Source organism: Podarcis liolepis (genome assembly GCF_965112155.1).
Source record: "Podarcis liolepis genome assembly, chromosome: 15".
Lineage (NCBI taxonomy): Eukaryota > Metazoa > Chordata > Lepidosauria > Squamata > Lacertidae > Podarcis > Podarcis liolepis.
The window spans coordinates 5,188,045-5,210,434 of NC_139566.1; the positions used below are offsets into that span (position 1 = coordinate 5,188,045).

At 45.2% G+C, this 22,390-nt stretch overlaps 1 protein-coding gene across 4 annotated transcripts in view; it reads right to left on the reverse strand.

The window, feature by feature from the left end:
- RPRD2 (regulation of nuclear pre-mRNA domain containing 2) overlaps window positions 1-20,989 on the reverse strand; it is a 38,897-nt gene extending 17,908 nt beyond the window's left edge. For 2 of the 4 annotated variants that reach the window (XR_014519565.1, XM_083476930.1), the window contains exon 1: window positions 20,559-20,873. Coding sequence is in view for 3 of the 4 variants with exons in the window: in XM_083476930.1 (XP_083333056.1) it covers window positions 20,559-20,835 (277 nt within the window). In the remaining variant the exon portion in view is untranslated. Of the gene's footprint in view, window positions 1-20,558 lie in introns of all 4 variants that reach the window. The other 2 variants (XM_083476929.1, XM_083476928.1) reach the window with 2 other exon arrangements.
- Between the last annotated feature and the right edge of the window lie 1,401 nt (window positions 20,990-22,390).

Genomic DNA, 22,390 nt, shown 5'->3' on the forward strand with positions numbered 1-22,390 from the left:
GTATACCTGAAGGAGCATCTCCACCCCCATTGTTCTGCCCGGACACTGAGGTCCAGTGCCGAGGGCCTTCTGGCAGTTCCCTCACTGCGAGAAGCGAGGTTGCAGGGAATCAGGCAGAGGGCCTTCTCGGTGGTGGCGCCCGCCCTGTGGAACGCCCTCCCAGCAGATGTCAAAGAGAACAACAACTACCAGACTTTTAGAAGACATCTGAAGGCAGCCCTGTTTAGGGAAGCTTTTAATGTTTGACAAACTACAGTACTGTAATTTCATATTTTGTTGGAAGCCGCCCAGAGTAGCTGGGGAAATCCAGCCAGATGGGTGGGGAATAAATAAATTATTATTATTATTATTATTATTATTATTATTACTAGCAACAATTGCTCCTTGCTGGGCCCATATACTGTTAGTAATGTAAGGAGGAGATGAAAGTCAAGATGTAAAGCACCTGAAACCTAATAAAAGGTTACATACCCCTTTTAGCTTTTTTAAATTAGTCTGTTCTCTCTCTCATGATACAAGGAATGTAAGCACCGGCAAACAGAACTAAAAAGCACAGAACAAAGCTTCTCACTGTAGCACTGTGTGGGTGGGAACCTCCAGCCTCCAGACCTCTCAATCTGGTCCTCAGCACCATTCCCAGGACACACCTCTGTCTGCCACTGCCCTCTCTTGTGCCTCTGCCTGGCAGGAACATAGGCCTGAGCTGTGGCAATGCCTCTTGCCTGCCTGGACAGAACAGAACAGAATCTAGCTCACCGGACAAAAGTTAAGGAGTCACAACTGCTACTTTGCCCACTTTGGTCTTGCCCAGGAACGAATGCAGCCCTGACTGAAAAGAGGTCCCTCCCCAGGGCGGTGTAACAGAAACAGCGCTATCCAGTCCAAATTCCAAATGTGAGAGATCTAGCCTCTCACACTCATCAAAATGACTAGGACAGCACAGTGAAATCTTGCCTATTTCCCCATGCCATCGCACACCCTGCACAGCATCAAACTATTAATTGTTCTAATTAAGTATTTATTAGCTTGCAAGCACTCCTGCCATCGGTGAGGTTTAAAAAACAGAACAAGCTGTCCTGGCTGCAAAGTGCTCCAGAGCTGTGATTAACGCCTCTTACATGTCTGGATGGTAGGGTGGAGAGGTAGGTGCATGTAGAAAACTGTGGCTTGCTCAAGGCTGGTACGTAGCCTACTGCATAGGTAAAGGTAAAAAGGTAAAGGGCCCCTGGATGGTTAAGTCCAGTCAAAGGTGACTATGGGGTTGCGGCGCTCATCTCCACTTTCAGGCCAAGGGAGCTGGCGTTTGTCCACAGACAGCTTTCCGGATCATGTGGCTAGCAGGACTAAGCCACTTCTGGTGCAATGAAACACTGTGATCAGGGTGGATAAAAATCAATGATTAAAAAAATAAAATAAGTAAATAAATAATCTTTTTTTAAAAAAAAATTAAATCAGATTTTTAAAATAAAATGCTTTTGGAGGAAAAAGCTTTCTAAATATTTTTCTATTTAAGTTACATTATAGTCCAAAGGCTATTCATCAGGAAATAAGGATATGTTTTAGGTTTTTCATGTGTGGTAAAACTCAGTCTAAGGTTTTGGTTTTTTTTTTTTTAGTTTAACCACATCAGTTAACAAACAGGGATACATATGCTACAATGTTATTGCTTTAGTTGAATAAATTGTTTAAATTGTTATTAAGGAAATGTTCATTTTTCTCCTTCCAATAAAGTACAGCAGAAAAGTTGTCCAAATATAAACAGTTAACTTATTAAACCACACAATAATTTCATAATTACCTGCCTATGTATTTCTAATAGGTAAAGGTAAAGGTACCCCTGCCCGTACGGGCCAGTCTTGACAGACTCTAGGGTTGTGCGCCCATCTCACTCAAGAGGCCGGGGGCCAGCGCTGTCCGGAGACACTTCCGGGTCACGTGGCCAGCATGACAAAACCGCATCTGGCGAGCCAGCGCAGCACACGGAAACGCCATTTACCTTCCCGCCAGTAAGCGGTCCCTATTTATCTACTTTCACCCGGGGGTGCTTTCGAACTGCTAGGTTGGCAGGCGCTGGGACCGAGCAACGGGAGCGCACCCCGCCGCAGGGATTCAAACCACTGACCTTTCGATCGGCAAGCCCTAGGCGCTGAGGCTTTTACCCACAGCACCACCCGCGTCCCCTTGTATTTCTAATAGTACAGTGGTGTCTCGCAAGATGAAAATAATTTGTTCCGTGAGTCTTTTTGTCTTGCGATGTTTTTCGTCTTGCGAAGCATGGTCCGTCGCAACTGCGCCTCTTCAAGCGGCTTTAAGAAAAAAGCGCAAGACGTTTTCGTCTTGCGAAGCAAGCCCATAGGGAAATTCGTCTAGCGAAGCAACGCAAAACCGAAAAACCTTTTCGTCTAGCGAGTTTTTCATCTTGCAAGGCATTCGTCTTGCGGGGCACCACTGTATAACCCAATTAGCAATTTTTGATATAACTGTAAAAACTACTCTGAAAATTTATTATTCCAAAATTGAAACCTACATCTGCTAGTAAATATTAAGATTATACAGGCAAGAATAAGTCTTTCTGTAAAAAAAATTATTTAAACCAAGTCTTTAAAAAAAGGTAAAGGACCCCTGACAGTTAAGTCCAGTAAATCAAGTCTTACTGACTAGTGATTTAAATCAATTTGATTTAAATCAAATCCACCCTGACTGTGACGGAAACCAGAGCACATGGAAACGCTGTTTACCTTCCCGCTGGAGTGGTACCTATTTATCTACTTGCACTGGCGTACTTTCGAACTGCTAGGTTGGCAGGAGCTTGGACAGAGCAACGGGAGCTCACTCTGTTGCGGGGATTCAAACCACCAACCTTCTGATCTCAGCAAGCCCAAGAGACTCAGTGGTTTAGACCACAGCGCCACCCACGTCCCACCTACTGCGTAACAGCAAGCATCACAAGACACTGATTTGGCTTGGACAGCCACCTTGGCCCCTGGCCCTCAAAAGGATGCCTCCCTTGGGTTGAAAATGTGCCCCACCCCTGCAATATAAAAAGGGAAGGAAGTACGGCCAATTTGCATTAGCTACCAACTCCCAAGGTAAAGCCGTATTCTAACGCTCATGATATGCAAAGATTGAAGTCTATTTTTAAGTCATCGGAAACTATAAAAAGCTACAACACTAAATGGCATGCTTATTCCACAAAAGACAGAAACAGACAACAGATTTTCTTTTGCCTGGCCTACCGGCATATTCTGCAATTACCACTGATTCATCAGTGAACTGACAGCCAACTGCTCTTCAAACCAAACATAAGGCAGGCTGAACTGAGATCTGCTAGTGGAGACATACTTTTGTCAACAGGCTCTACAGGGACTGGTTTTAAATAAAAAATCAAAAATCCAAGTCACTAATTTAAATCAAGCTGAGGCGCCAACAGACTCAAGGGAACTATCTGTTTGATCAGCCGTTTTTTATAGGTAGCTCCCATTATGCTAAGAAAAGCCTTTAATAGTTTGTGCTGTCACATTTCAGGGTTCTAATTCTGCAGAAAATATTTGCAAAGATGTTCCTCACCCAAAGACCCATGATTATTTTAATTGTTTCTGTCATTTATAAACCGCTCCCCATAAAACACTCCAAAGTCATTAACAGTAACATCAACAGAAAAAGTGTATTTCCAAACAATTTATTCAAGTAGAGACAGGTAGAGACAGGTACAATCCTCCCCTGACTTAATCACTTGTCAGGATATGAAGGTCTTCAGTAGGTGCCAGAAAGACAGTAAGAGATGATGGCTGCCCTGATACGTAACGGGAGAGAGCTCAATTTCCTTCAGTGCTACTCCAAAGGCCAGATTCCTACACTGTACCAAACAGACTTCCTAATGTCATGGTATCCGCAGAAAGCAGAGATTACTAGGCAGACAAGCACACTTTGGGGACTGGAAGATGCTCATTTTTAAGAGGGTAGAAAATTTGATTGCAAGTCCTAACTCTTGTTAACAAGCACCTCTTGTTCTCAGCTTACCCCAGGTGTTTTACAAACCCTGGGATTCCTCTGAAGCTTATAAGGGTTTTTTGGTTTTTTTGAAGATCAGTAACGGTGGGTAAGGGTGGGTTAAACCACAGAGCCTAGGACTTGCCGATCAGAAGGTCGGCGGTTCGAATCACCGTGACGGGGTGAGCTTCTGTTGCTCGGTCCCTGCTCCTGCCAACCTAGCAGTTCGAAAGCATGTCAAAGTGCAAGTAGATGAATAGGTACCGCTCCGGCGGGAAGGTAAACGGCGCTTCCGTGCGCTGCTCTGGTTCGCCAGAAGCGGCTTAGTCATGCTGGCCACATGACCCAGAAGCTGTACGCCAGCTCCCTTGGCCAATAAAGCGAGATGAGCGCCACAAACCCAGGATCAGCCATGACTGGACTTATGGTCAGGGGTCCCTTTACCCTTTACCTTTACTAACGGTGGGTAAAAGCAGCCTGCCCAGAATTACTCCTCCTCTTTCTATGAAGGACAGCAAAAAGGGGCTAGAAACATTCTTGGGCATACACAGAGCTCACGGAGGGTAACTTCTGAGCCTGAGAAGACATGCATGTGTCTCATGGGAACTTAAAAGATGCTTCTTGCTATCTCAAAATACACAAAGAAGATGCAACAGGGCTCCTTGGCAATGGCAAGCAGGAGAAGGGTCATGGCTCAGTGGTACAGAATTCATGCCCTGCATGTGGAAGGTTCCAGGCTCAATCCCCAGCATCTCCAGGTAAGGCTGGCAATATCCCCTGCCTGAAACCCTAGACAGCTGCTGCCAGCCAGTGTGGACAAAACTGAGCCAGCTGAACCAAGGGACTGACTTCCTACGTTCCTATGTGAGTGTGAAGATCACCAGCTTCCTTGATCCTTTGGGTTTACCACCAGCTCCAGGAACCTCACTGGACAATAAAGGCACCAGCTTTGCTACTAGCACCGACCCACAGACACACACATATACCCCCACACCCCGCCACTTCATGCCCAGTTCCATGTCCAGCCTGAAACAAGCAGACCTACAGCAAAGTTTCATCATTCCATTCTTCCCCTTCCCTAATCTGGAGGTAGGCAGACTGTGGACTCCAAGCCCATCATCCCTGACCCCTGGCCACAACTGCTGGGAGTCTAGAAACATATGGCAAAGTATTCCCTCCCCAAATAGCACAATCCCATGCATGTTTATTCATACACTCTTTACTTTTGATTTTAATGTTTTGTTTGTTGTAAACCGCTTTGAGGTTTTTTAGTATCAAGCTGTGTATAAATGTTATGAAATATATAATAATAATAATAATAATAATAATAATAATAATAATAATAATAATATGCCACTTGAAATACTGCTTAGTACCTGTACACAGGACTGCAAAGCCTTTGCTTTAAAAAATGCTTTTGATCGTGCTCATTAAAGAAATTGTCCAATACCAAAAAAGAAAGGAAGAAAAAAGATCAGAGGAGACATTGAAAAACAGTCAATGCAAGGCTGCGCTCAAGGCAGGAGGCCTCCTTTTCCTTCAGAAAAGGTTTCCTTCCCCCCCCCCCATCCCACCTCCTAATACTTCTCTCCCTTTGCTATACAGAAACAGCACAAGGTCTGACCAAGATTCCACCTCTTTCAAAACTCTCACCCAGTATTTGTTCCCTCGAGAAAACAAGATGCACCAAGCACCCTCCCCAGCTCAAAGTCTTGAATGGAGCAGCAAAATCAGAGGAGAGTAAAGTTCCCTCTCTTTCTGGGTGGGGGCAAGGGCTTTCAGATATACTGCCATCTGTGTGTACTCAACAACCAGCCACAAGGCTTCAAAACCCTAAAAGGTATTTTACATAATTGACTTTTTATTTCTATTCTTCGTATAACGTATTGTTTTATCGCTATGGCCAACGGCTGATGCAAATAAAGATTCGTTCATTCATTCACCCACCCACCCACCCACCCACCCACAAGGGGCAGGTCTGGCCACACTAGTTCTAAAAGCTGCCCCTCTGGGGGAGCGGGAAAGACCCCAGACAACTGGTATCCAAGCAGCAGCAAAAGAACTGCCTAGGATGGGGGGCAGCCACATGGCGCCCATACATGTGCCTTCCACAGCCCCCTTCCAGCACCCACAGGGCTCCTCCCCTCCACCTGCTAAAATCAGCCTTGAAAGAAGCATTCTATCGTAGCCAGTAGAATATGCCAGGGTGAGGGGCTGAGTTGTGATGCTCCTCCAGCATCCACAGTAGTGTAGGACTAGCTCCTGAAATGCTCAGCACTGGCCCCTCTGAATCTGAAATGGTTTTTCCAGCCCTGCCGCCTTTTAGCTCTCCCCCTCCCACCCCTGCTGTTGTTAGTCATTTCGTTTCTATACCGCTTTGTATCTTCCAACAGAAAAATTATAATCTCAGAGCGGTTTAAAACACATTAAAACATCAAATAAAACAATTCAGAATGGAACATTGCTGCAGAAAATCAACAAGTAAAGTATACATTCTTAACAGGAAACTAACTATTATCCTAAAGATTTCAAAATAAAACATTGCAAAAAAGAGGTCAACGGCAGAATGCACATTTAATGTAGCATAGCTAACCCAAATAAATAAATAAATAAATATCTTAAACATTTCAAAAGAAAACATTAGCAAAGGAAGTCAACTATAAACTGCACATTTAAAACATCATAATTAACAAAAGAATAAAATATTATCATAAGCAAAGAACGTATCTGCTGCCAATCTTGCCAATGGTGGTTCATGGTGGGCGGCCGGTTTGCACTGAGACAGTCAAGATGGCCTCTTGCTACTCCTTCCAGCCATCTACACCCTCCTTCCGTCCCTTCCGCTTTTCTCAGCTCCTAAAGCTGGAAAGAAAGCTTTTCTTTGGCCTCCAGCAAGCACCAGGTTCACACACCAACCAAACCCCACACATCCCACTTGCTGGTGGCCAAACACACTCTAGGGCAGTGTTTCCCAACCTTTTTTGGGCAAAGGCACACTTGTTTCATGAAAAAAATCTCGAGGCACACCACCATTACAGCCCCGTGACGTCAGCGCGCAGCGTCACGCCGGGAGGGACGCATGAAAGTGTAAGTTTCATTTTTCCCCCTCCCCCTTGCCTTCCTTCTGTGCCAACCGCCAAAAAGCCAAGAATCGCGGGGCCGCCAGCGGAGGGGGGGAGGGCGAGTGGAGGCAGCGGCGAGCCCCGTTCCTCCCCATCCGCCCCATTCCGTGCAAGGAGCGCGAACAGGTGTGAGAAGGGGGTCAAACCTGCGGGTCGGCGCCGGGGAACCTCCAAGCTTTGGGGGTGGGGGGAGGAGGCAGCAAAGCGAGGCAGGAAGGAGAGCGCGGCTTGGTGACGTACTCGGCGGCGAAGGCCAGCAGGTCCGGCGGCCGGTGCCGCAGCACCTCCACCGTGTAGCCCTGCAGCAGCTCAGTCAGACCCGGCGGGATCTCGATGCTCATCTTGTAGCCGAGGCGCGCGGGAGACTCAACGGACGGGCCCGGGAGAGAGAGAGAGAGACACGACGGAGAGAGAGCGGGAGTCCCTGCTCGCCGCCGCCGCCGCTACAACTACTGTGGCGGTTGGTCGTGGTCATCGCCGCCGCTGCCGCCGCCCACCTCTATCTATCTCTCCCCCTCAGCTTTCTACACGGGCCTGGAGCTGGAGGTGGGGGGTGGCCGCCGCCGCTTTCTCCGCCTCCACGTCCTGCCTCCTCCTCCTCGAGCCCTCCGTCAGCCCTGAGGGAACCGCCACGCTCGCCCCGCCGCTCTCTGACACACGAGAAAGAGAAAGGAACGGAGCGGCGGGGTAGTCGGGGGAAGGAGGGGCCGGAACGGAAGCGCGAGGCGAGCTGCGCATGCCCAGCAGGAAGCGGCGGAGAGCGCCACAGAGAGAGAGAGAGAAGCAAGGGAGGGCGGGGAGTGGGCGGGAACACGCATAATAACGGACAAGGGGCGCTCGAGGGATAGATTAGGACCTAATTTGACTTTTACAAAAAAAAAAAAATCTTTTTAATTTTTCCCACGGCACACCAGGCAACATCTCGCGGCACACTAGTGTGCCGTGGAACAGTGGTTGGGAAACACTGCTCTAGGGGGTCTACTCTGTGGTCCTGGCTTAGCAGAAGGAGACCCTCCCTGCCCAGGTCCTTTGGCACAACTGCAGGATGAATTAACCCATCTGGGATTCAAGTGGCAGCTGTGCGAGGAGCCCGAGAAGGAATGTGCCCGCCCCACACAGCCAGCCCCGAATCAAGGATGGAGCCTTGCTTTTCAGCAGGTGAAGCCAGAAATATGAGAAGAGGCGTTCAGGATCTCACTCTCCAGTGGACCCGAGCTCAACAGCCCTCTCCCCTCCTCTAGTTTTCAGCAACTAATATTCAGAAGCAGTTCTGCCTTCCAGTCCCTCCCCAGGAGTCACAATAAAATTGCTCAGGGGAACAAGACCACTTCATTTCCTCACCTTTGTTCCAATGGGAATAAACAGAGGAGTGGAGTAATTATAAGAATCTCTGGATATTTCCTAGGATCTCCCCAACCCATCGTCTCCTCCCCTGTGCCTGGGATGAGGAAGACGTAGCAACCCAGCGGTGATTTTACACATTTGGAGATATGAAACAGCTGTGCAGCGCATGTGTGGGTGTGGAGGGAGGCTCTCAGCACAAACACAAGCCACTTGATCCTTGCCGTGGGGCTGGGAGGCCTTGTGAAGAGAGCACTTGAAACCTCTTGCCATAAAACACAGGGCCTTGGGAAATGCAATTTGTGCGCGGAACGGGAAAGGAGCAGCGCATGAGACAGACCTTCAAAGGTGAAACTTTCTTGTAACGAATTCGTGGCTGCTCACTGCACCTTTAGGGCCATAATTGATGCAGCCAGTCAAAGACCGGCAAGTGTGCTGCTGTGGTTAAGCAGCCCAGAGGGAAAGTGATCCAGTGGCTTTTTGATAAAGCTGTAATGTTTCAGGGTATCACCAATTCAATGCTATGGCTGCTTAAAAAGGGGAGGGGACCTCCTTGGTTCAATTCTCATGCCTGCTCCCCACTGCTGCCAGCTCTTATCCTGGCTGAACCATGTAAGCAGAGCTTTGTAGGTACTGACTGTATTCACATGTCATGATAATAAGCCAGAACTGCGTGCTCTTGGCTTCTGGGGAATTAGCAGCAGCCCTGTTCCCAAGTAATGCGGGGCAGAAATTTCTACAAAGCCAAGTTTTTCCCTCCACAGAAAAACTTCCCATTTCTGAAGTTTGATAGTAAGTACGCACAGGTGCCAACTGCAAACACAATTATTAGGCGAGCTTGGCTGTTTCAAAGTTTCTAGCTTTATTTCCTAATTACAAAGCAAAATTAACATGCTAAATTAGATGGGCAATAGGACATTTTCTGTTGCAAACCAAGTATTTTCCAGAAAATCTACACCACTGTCATTAACATTGACCAATCGCTCCCACTTCTCTCTTTACCAGTGCAAGAAGTACACTGAGATTCAAAAGTGACAAACAAACCTTGGTTTAAGGCTGGCTGGGGATCCTGGCTTGTTAGAGAAGAACAAGCCAAGACCCCAGTTCATGAATTGTTCGGAAGCCAACTTAACTGTGACTGCTAGCTTATTCCTCCTGCTTGTGGGGGCAACTGGGCCATGTGGGCCCCTGATGTTCCACAAGACCAGTGCCATTGGCTTATTCTGATGTGTGAACAGCGGCCACTGGGAGAGTTAAGCCCCTCAAGGCAAACAAACCAAGCTTTTCCCATCTTGTCAAAGCAAAAGAGAACATCTGTTAGCGACACTGTCTGGTGCCCCGGTCCTAAGCAGGGAGAAACACAGGGACCCAAATGAATAATATGCAGGACCAGAAATGCATCAAAAAGAGAGGATCTGGTGTTCTTAGAAAAACAGTAAAGCTTAGATCTGATTTATTTCTATCATCTTCCAAAATCCTTGTGGGCAAAATTGTTCCTCACTCCCACCCCAGCTTCAAGATGTATGGAAGTTGCAAATGTCTAAATCACACAGCCTCTGCATTTTATACTGATTGTTGGTTTTTAACTGCATACTTTTGCCATTTTTGTGATTCTTACTCTACATTTTGCTTTAATGTAAACCACATAGAGGTCATTTTGACAAAATGCGCTGTACAAGAATGCAAAGTAAGTGATAAATGAATAGCATCAGTTCCAAATGCTGCTCCTTCATTGGCTGAAGAATGCAGCACTATCTTTCTTGCTGGCTATATCACATCCCCAAAATATTTTTCTCTGCTCTCCCACTCAAAATTTGAGCTCCGCTCTGGCTCAGAGGCACATCTAGCCTCCTGCTAACTTCCAACCTTCACAGACTGCTTAAGAAACATCTTCAAGGTATTAATTACCTCCCATTCAACAAACATCAAGCACCAAAAAGCTGGCAAACTCCAAAGTCCAGAGTTAGGCAATACCTTTATTAGGCACAAAGAAGGCACAAAGGTGTGGCAAGCTTTTGAGCGCTGCAGAACTCTTCATCAAATAACGTTACACAAGGTAGGACATGACTGGATGAGGATTTCTTTTTTAAAAGGAAAGGTTAGGCGGGCTGTTGTATGGTGAGGTCAGCCTGTATGTAGACTCCATTCTGAGATGGAGATTTGCAGGCTGAGTCCCTCCCAGGTGTTGAGATATCAGGTTGCACACCTGGGATTCTAGGATAAAGAAGCAATGGCTGCTCCCCATCTCTCAGAAAAGAAACGTCTGGCTTGCGACCTACTTTGGTCATACGCTGTTAAACAAAATACACAAGCTCTCGGGCAGGTAGAGAATTGAAGCAAAGAAGAACATGGCAATATCAGCAAAGCCAGGAGTTAATTTAGGAAGATGCACTAGATAAGAGAGTCACAAAGTGTAGTGCTACCCAGTGGCTGGAGGGAATGTAACTGTATCATCTTCAAATTGTAGAAGACAAGCCTTTAGCAGCTGCTAAGGTATTAGCAGGCTGTTTTTATAAATTTATTTAGCCTGCTACTGTTTTTATCCGTTGTTTTAATGATTTTTAGATATGCTATGTTTTAATATGGTGATTTTATTATTTAATTATTACAGGTGTTGCTGCTAACATGCTGGGAGCCCCCTTGAGAACAGCAAGCCAGAAAAGCTGCCTATAGATTAAGGATTGCAACCAGCTATTAATGGGCATGACTAACTTAGGTCCATTAATTTCAAGGTGTCTATTCTGAGTAAATGTAGTTGGAATTTTAAAAAATAAAAATGGAGATCTTACTTAAGAACCTCTACACTACACATTTTGAATAGAACCTTGCTTTAGAAACTGTTTCGCTCACCATCCCAAAATAGTTATCATTTTGTTGTCATAGACTCCCCCCTCCAGGTGTTTCCCAAATTTTCTACTGACATCCAACTAAGCCAACTGTCCTCTGAGCATAAGGCCATTGATTACAAGGGGTTTACCCTTATTATTCTATCAGAAAAAATGAAAAAGTCTATCAGAAATGAAAAAGAGAGGAAGAGGAAGAGGAATAGGAGAGAAATCAGAACATCCCTTTTTTTCTTTTTGGGCCTCCACATTTAATTGTTCACACATACAGCTCAGAACTAGCTACCCGGTTTGTTGTCCCTTGACTGGTCACAAATTTCAACAGTAGCAACTTTTCCATTCCAATTGATGAGTCACTTGGCTAAACCTGAAGGCTTTGTTACATACAGCCATGCGAACAAGAAGCTTGTCCAATTTTTTACATACACTGTCTCCTTGTGTCTTTTCCAGTTTGGAAATAGCAGTCAATCCATTTATTTCCTTCCACGTATAAAAAAATCCCTGACTCTGAAGGCGAGCAAGACTTCATTCACCCTCAACTCATCTAAAGAACCACGTGAGCCACCACGAGCTCCACTGGGGAAATGGTGGGATATAAATTAAATAGACAGACAGACAGAGTTGTCTCTTGGCTTGGAGAACAGAAACAAACATTATTCAAATATCCTTTCTACAGGCGGGTTCCCTTTTCCCCTGTGACACTCAAGTCAATATTTACAACCAGACCCAGAAGTTTCTAAAGCAGCTTTGCAGCAGTGGGCAATTCTGCAAGGGAAGAAAGAACCAGCCCATAGATTACTCTACCATTCTGCTACCCCTCCTCTCTTCCGAGGTACAAAAGAAACCAGAGAAGGGCAACTTCGGTGTCCTCCAATTCTAAGCTTCTTGAAGCAGGTGTTCAATGAAAATGAATGAGATTTCTGAAAAACAATGCTTGGGATCAGGGTGTTCCTCCGGTGTGAGAGGTATAGTATTGCTGGCATTGAGGTAGGATGAGCTGAAACATCACACACCGTCTGGCACAAGCAGGTGCTTCCATGTTTCCACTAAGTTCATGCGTACAATTTGTGCGTCAGCAACCAGGTCCCAGGAGTTCCCGAGGTCTCTGACAAACGATAATGACTCTTTTTAAAAAATCACCTAGAAATCAAGCCAGGTGTTTGCAGGAGTGTGTAAAAGAATCTGCTCAAGGCTGAGTCCACAGAAGAACCCAGAGAAGTACAGGCAATGGTGGAGCCTCCATCTTCAGGAGGTGCTGCTAATAAGACCCGATCCTTAAGTGTGGGATTTGCATGCAAGCAGCACGTATGAGAACCATAATGTCGAGATTCCTACATTGCAGAAGATTGGTCCCTTCCACCTCTGCAATTCTACAATTCTATAAAAGGCTACGCCTGCCCCCAGATCAGTCTTTGTAAAGTATGTTGTTGGATTACAACTCCCATGATCGCTGACCATGGGCTGTATTGGCTGGGGCTGGTGGGAGTTTGAACCCCACAATCTCTGGGAGAAACCAGGGCTGCTGGGGAAGGCTGTCCGAGACCAAACTCTCTGTCCATGCTCAGATAGAATCAGCAAGCCATGGTTTGTTTACGAACACCGGAAGCTGCCTTAAACTGACTCAAGCCCACTGTGGTCAGTGTTAGAAACTGAGATAAGAAAGCTAAGAGCTAAATGGCACCTTAAACCTAGGTTATGGGCACAACAGAATGTCCAGGTGCGCTTTTTTATAGCAAGAATACAAAGCTGAAAATGAATGAACTGCAGCTAAAATTCATGTTCATTTTTCACATGGTCTAGTCCTCCCCTGCCTACCCCCTAATATTCTTAAGAGGGTCCCTTCCCCAGTCTTCAGAGAGTAACTGGAAGTGTAGAGATAGAAAAAGGTCCTCCTTTCCTTCCACTCTGCAGTTTTAACCTGAAATCTTAGGTGCGGTACTGCACCCAGAGCTCAGAAACTTCTCACGCTAATGAAATTTCCTGCTGCAAAATGCACCTAGAACAATGGGAGTTTTGAACACTGACTGGGGTCCACCTAGCTCAGTACTGCCTACACTGACTGGCAGCGGCTCTTCGGGGCTTCAAGCAGGGATCTCTCCCAGTTCTGCCTGGAGATGCCAGGGACTGAACCTAGGACTTTCTGCAAGCAAAGCAGATGCTCTAACACTCAGCTACAGCCAAATGGTGGTTGGTTGAAACTTCTGAACAACCTGGCAGACCAACCATGGTTTGTTTTGTGGCAACAAACCATGGCGTGAAGCCATCGTGTGTGGCTGGCTTGCAAACCGTATGGCTTCGTTCTGAGCCCAGCTTAGCCATGGTTTGTTTGCCTCCTGTCACAGATGCTCGCCAAGCTTCAAAGGCACAAGAGGAGAAAAACGAACCAGTTTTGGAGAAATAAGCTGTGTGGCTTGTTTGCTCATCTAAAAAGACAACTCGTGGCTTCTTGAACAAACTATGGCTCAGTTTTATGTGTGAATTCAGCCACTGTGTGCACACCAGAAACCTTTTCACTGAATGTGCTCTTTAGAAACATCTCATTTTAAAGATCACAAAACTCCCAAGAACAGCTATTTTGCAATTCATTAGGATTTTGATAAGCAAACTTCATTTTTCTTTTTAAGACTTTTGTTACACCCAACTGCCTTTTCCGTATCCCACCGCAACTCCTAAAGTTGCAGTTTCTAATTAATGGAAAGAGTTCACATAATACATAGACAATCAGGACTCTCAAAGAGACCGCCTATGAAATAGTCCCACAAACGCCGTTGTCACAAGGTCTGGAAAGATAGCGTGAATGAACCAAAATTATTGTGAAGGACTGGCTCAGGGATTCTCAGATAACCCACCATGCACCTCCAGACTATGAGGGGAGCAAGCAGGAGTCTACATTTCACAAAAAGAAAAGAAAAATAAGTATGTGATCTGCTGCAAGTTCAGAAGCTGATCCTTGCAAAAGAGATGTATGAGAACATCCCTAAGCAGCCAACATTCAACACTACCAAGTGCATTCACGGCTAGCGAAGCACTCTTGACTTGTAACTCAGATTTGCATATTCCTAAAACTGGCAGAAGTTGTTCCAGTAAAATCTTACTGCCTTGGCTTATTTCCTTCCCTTCATCGCTAGGAAGCAAGCCAAGTGAAACTGTCTAATACACTCCTTTAGAATACAGCACTGACTGCACCAATATAGTTGCTCACTTTTGGGGTTTATCTTGCTGCAATTACAGCTTAGGCAATATTTTGCCCCACAGCAACAGGTTTCAGCTCAGCTGCAGGTACAGAACAGAAGGAAGCAGTTAGCTTAGTTGGTTAGAACATGGTGCTGATAAAACGCCAATGTTTCAGGTAGCGATGTTAAATTCTCGAGAATAATCTTTTGGAGAAAATTCTTGATTAATATACAGGTATTAGAGAATTTTCATTTAAAATAGGAGTATATTCATTTTAACGCATTGAAAATTATATGATTAGTTAACATACATGTTTATTCATGGGTAAACTTGCTCAGACGGCAACCAAAAACTGTACAGATACTTTTATTCAATGGGGCTATGCAGTGAATTCACATTCTTTGATTTTTTTTTGCACTAAACTTGAAATTGAAAATTCAACATGAATGACTCACTAATCACTAAGCCTGCCACTAACCAAGAATTTACAGTTTGTGGAGAATATTCTCTGGAGAATTTTCTAGCAGAGAATATTCTCCAGAAAATATTCTCACCTCACATCACTAGTTGCAGGTTCGATTCCTATAAGGGCAACCTTTATTTCATTGCAGGGGGTTGGACGAGATGACCCCCGGGATCCCTTCCAGCTCTACAATTCTAAAATTCTGTGATCAGACAGATTCAGATACACCCCAGGCCCCAGCCAAATACACAGAGTACTGTAGTGAGTAGTCTTGCTTGAAAATGCAACATACATTTCAAGCTTCCCTGTGCCTCAAGCATTATCCAAGAGGGCAAACTGAAACAGTTTGCTCACAGAAAGGAAATTCAAAGTGGTTGAGATATCACGGCAATCCTGCTACTTCTTGGAAAGGGCAACCATGTTGAGTACCAGCCGGCAGGTCAAACCTAAGGCGCTCCAGATGTTGCACTTATTGGGAAGGACCGTAGCTCAGTGGTACAGAATCTGCTTTGAGTGAGAAGGTCCCTGCCCTGATGGCAGGTGTCTCCAAGTAGGACTAGGAGAGGTTCCTGCCTGAAAGCCTGGGGAACTGCTGCCAGTGTGGACAATACTGAGGCAGATGGGCCAGTGTGTAACCCAGTTGCATGCAGCTTCCTAAGTTCCCACTGGCCCCACCTAGCATGTCCAGTGGTCAGGGATGACCAGGGAGATGGGAGTCCAACAACACCTGGAAGGCCATAGGCTCTTCATCTCTACTTAAATACGGACAGGACAGGGCTCACGATCCAGTATGTTAGGAGAGAGGTGGAAGTGAGGTGGCTAAGAAGGACACACACACACACACACACACACACACACACACACACAACTCCGTACATTTACAAACATTAATACAGGCTTGTCAATTGTCACTTGCCCAGCAACTTGCGGTTGGAATTGACTGCCTTGAGGCAAGCTGGGAAGATTTACAAGATTGTTCTTTTTTTTAATAAGGCAACAGTGACTAATAAGGCATCCACAAGCCTAGCAACTTTCATAGACTTCTTTGCAAGGCTACTCGCATCCCCTTCAGCTCGCTAATTGCAAATATTCAAGTGGAGGGGGAAGGTTTATTTACTGGCCAGCCTGTTGAATCCCTGTACACCGTCCAATCTTCAGATTTAGCTATGCACTTGAGGAGAGAACACAGGACAGTCAAACTTGCTTTTGAAAGCAGCAGCAGCAGCAAAGGAAGGTTTGCTGGCTTTCAAAAGCAGATTTAGCACCCTGCTGTTCAGCGACACTCCAGGCAATTCACGACAGATAAAAATCATAAGAGTTTTTTGTCATCTAGAAGTATTGTTAAAAAGTCACCCACATCCATTCTACTTATCTCATTCTGTACCTGAAGTCAACAGCTTGAATGCCGTGCTCTCATTCAGAACCACCCCCAATGTTTTCCATTTCCCAAAGCAATAAAATCTAAGGTGCTGGATTCTCACTCAGGCAGGAAGTTCACTGAGCAACCACAACAGCCCAGTTCTTGCAACTTAGCCTACATTACAGGGGTAATATGACACATATAAGGGCTAACAATAGGAGAATGTGGCACTTTCTCTAATTACCCCGAGCTGCCTGCTATCTTAGGGAATATTCAGGACAACCAAGCAGGTTCAAGATTCAAACCTCATGCAACCCACCAAGTTGCTGGGTGGCCCTAACCAAGCCACTACTCACTCAGCCTCAGCACCCTCCTTCCCAAATCTTCATCAAAAGGATTGGAATCCATTATTTAAGTGTTCCTTACCGCAGCTTTGTACAGAATACACACCATCACTTCAAACATCTGAAAAGTATTACTGCTCCAAGGCAGACCAACCCATCCTTTTGACCTAATGTATGCAAAGCGCTTCTATACTATTGAAATGTAGTGTATGGGTGCTAATAAACTAAGCCCACCTCACTTTGTGTGGGAACTCACCCCACCCCCGCAAATTTTGGCCCTCTTTACAAAGTTATTGCATGGGTCACCGAGATAATACAAGCAGAATCCTTTGGCTTCTTCAGATGCATTGATCAGCCTGCTTGCCATACCACAGACCCTCTCTCAGAAGCAAGCCCCGCTGGGTTCAACTGAACTTAATTCCAAGTAACACAGGTGCAGGATAGCAGCCTTAAACATCACCCTTACACCAATCACCTTTGTACAGATTGCAGACCCCTTTGCACTGCCCCAGAGCCCCCATTCTTAGCCCACTAAAACGAATTGCTGCAAGGCAGAAGTTACATATTTGCCTCTGAACACTTTGAAGGGGAAGTGGGGAATGACAAAGTTTGTGTTATTTTATCCATTTATTTATTGCATTTTTATCACTCCTTTCCTCCAAGGAGGACAGCGCCTTGTTCTCCTCCCCTGTAGAGGAAGTTAACCCTCCACTGTCCTCTTGCTGCCTTGCCGACCATAAAGCAGAGGGTCTCACCACCACTTTGCAATCCCTTCATATTCAGCCCACCTTCAGGGACCCTTGCAAGGAGCACCAAGGAAAATTCACTCTGCATAAACATTTAAGTGTGTACACTGCACCAATCTCAAATGGTTGCATCAACAGCAAGAATCACCATCATAGTAATTCTTATCATAAAGACCTGTTAAAGTGTTATACTAAACCTGTTATACTAAATTTGTACACCACCCTTCATCTGTAGATGCAGAAGATATACAGTAGTCACCAAGTGAGATCTGCATCCACATAGATGTGATTTTCTATAATTCCATATCTAGGGGCAACAGAGGAAGCAGACTTATCCTGAGCGAGACCTTTGGTCCATCTAGCACAGTGGTGTCCAAACTTTTTTCAAAGAGGGCCAGATTTGATGAAGTGAAGGGCCGTGGGGGCCAACCAAAGCTTTGGCCCACCAAAGTTGTTGGATCTTTTTTTAGGATTGAAGTTGTTGAGGTTTTTTAGGATTAGGCCCCCAAAATGGAGTTTGGACATGCCTGATCTAGCACAATGTTGTTCTAGACTGACTTGAAGTGGCTCTTCAGAGTGTCAGGCAGGAACCATTCCTAGCCCTACCTGGAGATGTCGGCGATTGAACCTGAGACTTTCTGAATGCATAGCAGATGCTCTACCAGAAGGCAAATGGGTGGGCTTCCCTCCCTCAGAAGGCTGGAGTTGAGAGTTGAGTGATGGGAGCTAGAAGCTGCAGGAAAAGCTGCAGGCTTGAAATGCAGGGAAAGAGTCACGCCTGATTTCTGCAGGCACCCTAGCCTGCAGCTATGGGGGAAGCAAGGCCCTTCTTGGGGTGCTAATGCTGTGAACCCCTCCATCGTAGCCTGAGGTGGTATATATGTGTAAATAAACCATATGTGATGAAGACACCACTGTGCCTCATTCCAAACTCTGGGTAAGTGTTCAGATCCATGTATATGATGAACTTTTTCTATGCCAATAAAGGAGACTGATTGATGGATTATACACACACATAGTGAAAGCATATAGTGCATTTGATCTCATCATCAGCGTAGGAGTATCAGTAACAGTGCACCCTATATAATATGCTGCGTCAAATTCACACATATTGTGTACGCACAAGCACCACAGCAAAATTAAGAAACTACATGAATTGCCAAGTAAACTATGCATATCTTGTACACACTGCCATAATCATTGCCACCACAGTCATCATTACTGCCACTGTAATAGTAATAATGCACCCTGCATAAAATGAAAAGTACGTTTCCAAGCACAAGTCAAAGTGTTGGTGCTGACCTTTAAAGCCCTAAATGGCCTCGGTCCAGTATACCTGAAGGAGCGTCTCCACCCCCATCATTCAGCCCGGACACTGAGGTCCAGCTCCGAGGGCCTTCTGGTGGTTCCCTCACTGCAAGAAGCCAAGTTACAGGGAACCAGGCAGAGGGCCTTCTCGGTGGTGGCGCCCGCCCTGTGGAACACCCTCCCACCAGATGTCAAAGAGAACAACAACTACCAGACTTTTAGAAGACATCTGAAGGCAGCCCTCTTTAGGGAAGCTTTTAATGTTTGATGTATGACAGTATTTTAATATTCTTTTGGAGTGGCTGGGGAAGCCCAGCCAGATGGGCGGGGTATTATTATTAATAATAATAATAATAATATCTACAAAGTGATTTTGCGCATAACATCATCATCAACCACCACAACGTAGCTTATCATAGTACTGTTAATACAATGCCAAAGCAGGGACTTCTGAAAGACTACCTTACCCTGAGGGAAGCAGGGAGGAAGCATTTGCCACTTGTCTAAACAAATCCTTGTCTTTCAGCTAAAGAAATAATGCACACTATAAACTAAACTATAAACTAAAATCTGCCAACTAAGATATACACACCAGCAGCACCACCATAATAATCACAGGAATACTACTAATAATGCATCCATTATAAACTGTTAAGTAAACCTACATGTTGTACTGAGATGGTGCCTCTGCTGTAGCATCAATTATCATAATCATAGCAACCTTAATTATGCACTTTGGATAGACTTCCAAATGAAATCTACACAGAAATACTGTACGCATCATCAGTGCTACCACCAGAGAAATATAATCACAGTAATAATAATGCACCCTCTATAAACTGCTAATCTACATAGATATGACAGCACTATGAATAATTATTGTAATATCAACAATTACAAACTACCAACTAAAATCCACGCAGAGAGACACAGGATCAGTACCCTCAACATAATAACATTAATGGTCATCATCACAAAAATATTAATAATGCATATGATTTTTAAAGCCAAGTAAAATCTTCACCATCATAGTAACATCGCACCCTGCATAAAACACCAAGCAAATCTACACACAGGTATCATTATTAATAATTTTATTTATGAACTGCTTCCCAGGAAGCATCTTGGAGCAATTTCCTTTAAATTATGCCATATATGACAGTTACATTTATAGAAACAACAGGTAAAGTTCAAAACAACAGCGCCTACACTAAAAAATTCAGATCCGAGACAGACACCAAGTGAGGCAAAGATTTTAGAAGGCTCCTTGAAAAAGGAAGGTGGCCGAGAGGAGACAGACAGACAGCATATAAAAAACAGTTACATTTCTAAAAGCCCTTGGCAACAACTGCGTACAAAAGCAACTTAAAACAACAGCAGCGGCAAACCTTTTCAAACAGCACATGTAAAAAAACCAATTCAGATCCGGGAGCGATACCAAGTGGGAGGAAGACCTTTTTCTATTATTATTACTACAAGGCTCCTTGAAAGAAGAAGAACGCGGGAGGCGGTGGCGGCGATGCCAGGTATATCCCACACCCCTTGCGTTATCCACATGCCACACAGAAAAGCGGCGCATAACAGAAACGCCAGCTCAAGACAACCGCATGCAAAAAGAACTTTTTGTTTTTGGAAAGCAGCTATTTGGAAATCCTGTTTAAAACACCAAAATACAAATATATGTGTGTGTAAAAATAAAATAAAATAAAATAATTGACGCGTATACCCGGGCGGGCGGGAGATTTCGGCCGAGGCTTTGTTGAAAGGTGACGGAGGAGGCGCCGCCAGGTATCCCACCTTTGCCACCACCCATTTCCCTGCCCCCCCCCGAGGCCCGCAGGTGAGCCCCTCCCCGCCGCGCACTCACATCTGCGCATCCACTTGATCCAGTGGTGGACGATGGTGCTGTGGTGCCGCTTGTTCTCCAGGCACCACGACGACAGGCCCTGGATGGACTCCATGGTGTTGGTCACCCCCTGAAGCTTCCTGTCCAGGGACGCCTCCAGAGGGCCGGACGACGACGACGACGAGGCCGGCCCGCCCCCGCCGCCCGCCGCAGCGGCGGAGGACGACGACGAAGAAGAGGAGGACGACGACGACGACGAGGAGGAGGCCTTGCCGCCGCCACTGCCGCCGGCCGCCATCTTCCCTCCCCTTCGGTCGCACAAGCAACGCCGCTCGGGAAGGGGGGAGGGGGGACGAGAGCGAGGGAGCGCGAGGGAGGGAGCGTATCTCGGCGCGTGCGTGCGTGCGTAGCGTACGTGCGCGCGCTGTCCGCCCGCCTCGAGCGCGCTTCTCTCGCTCGCTCGCCGTCTCCTCTCCAGCGCGCAGGCGTACTCGGGGCAAGGCGGAGCTTTCCCCGCGAAGGGCGGGGAAGGGAGGAGGGGAGCTGATATCGATTATGGTCAGAGTTAAATGGCAGCTGCGCATTTAGCGTTATGAATACGAATACATTTTCCCCAAAAAACAGTTTTTATTGGTTTTCACAACATTATAAACAAACAAACACATAAAACAAACATAAATCGTAACCTCATTAAAAATTGCACTTATTAACATTGTTAAGTGACTTCCTTGCTTCCTCTTGGTTGAATTTCATTGCATGTCCTTTTAACGGTTTTCCAAATCACAGTTCTTGTAAAATTTAACATTCACATCCTTAGATCTTCACATTATGAAATTAAACATGTTAATTCATCACTTAACTTAAATAAAATCCTAAGCCAATTAAGTATCTGCAAGCTGTTTTCAGTTAGTTTAATTTAACATATTTAACTAAGTAATCATTCAATTTGATCTTCCTGATACTCCTTCTGGTCGTGGACTCTTCCGCTTAGGTTGGCTAGCTCTGAAAAATCCATCTTCATCTGTCATTCTTCTATTGTTAGTAATTCTTGGGTTTTTCCACTTTTTAGCTAACAAAATACGAGCCGCAGTTACATCATACAAAAATAATTTAACATCTTTCTTTCGCAATTCCAAACCTGTTATTCCAAGAAGAAAGGCCTCTGGTTTCTTTATAAATGTATATTTCAACATTTTTTTCAATTCGTTATATATCTTTTCCCAGAAGTCTTTCACCTTGGGGCAGGTCCACCACATATGATAAAATGTTCCTTCCTTTTCTTTACATTTCCAACATAAATTATCACAGTTATGATGTATCTTTGCTAATTTTACAGGAGTCATGTGAATATGAATACATTTATTGGCTGCGTTGTATCGCGTTGCATTTATTACACTGGTAATACGCCGGTATCTATCGTGTCGGTTTGTTGCAATAACTTGAAAACAATGAAACAGCGCAATTGTTCTGTTTATTGCATAGGTAGGCAAACTAAGGCCTGGGGGCCGGATCCGGCCCAATCGCCTTCTAAATCCGGCCTGCAGACGGTCCAGGAATCAGCGTATTTTTACATGAGTAAACTGTGTGCCTTTATTTAAAATGCATCTGGGTTATTTGTGGGGCATAGGAATTTGTTCATCTCCACCCAAAAAAATATAGTCCCGCCCCCCACAAGGTCTGATGGACAGTGGACCAGCCCCCTGCTGGAAAAGTTTGCTGACCTCTGGTATTGTGGCGATAGCTACGATAATTATGCTTATGAGCATCGTTGCAATAACATCACCATAATATTATATTGGTATAATAATATTCATTTTGTTAATTGCGTTAATAAACATAATCTTAATGGTGGT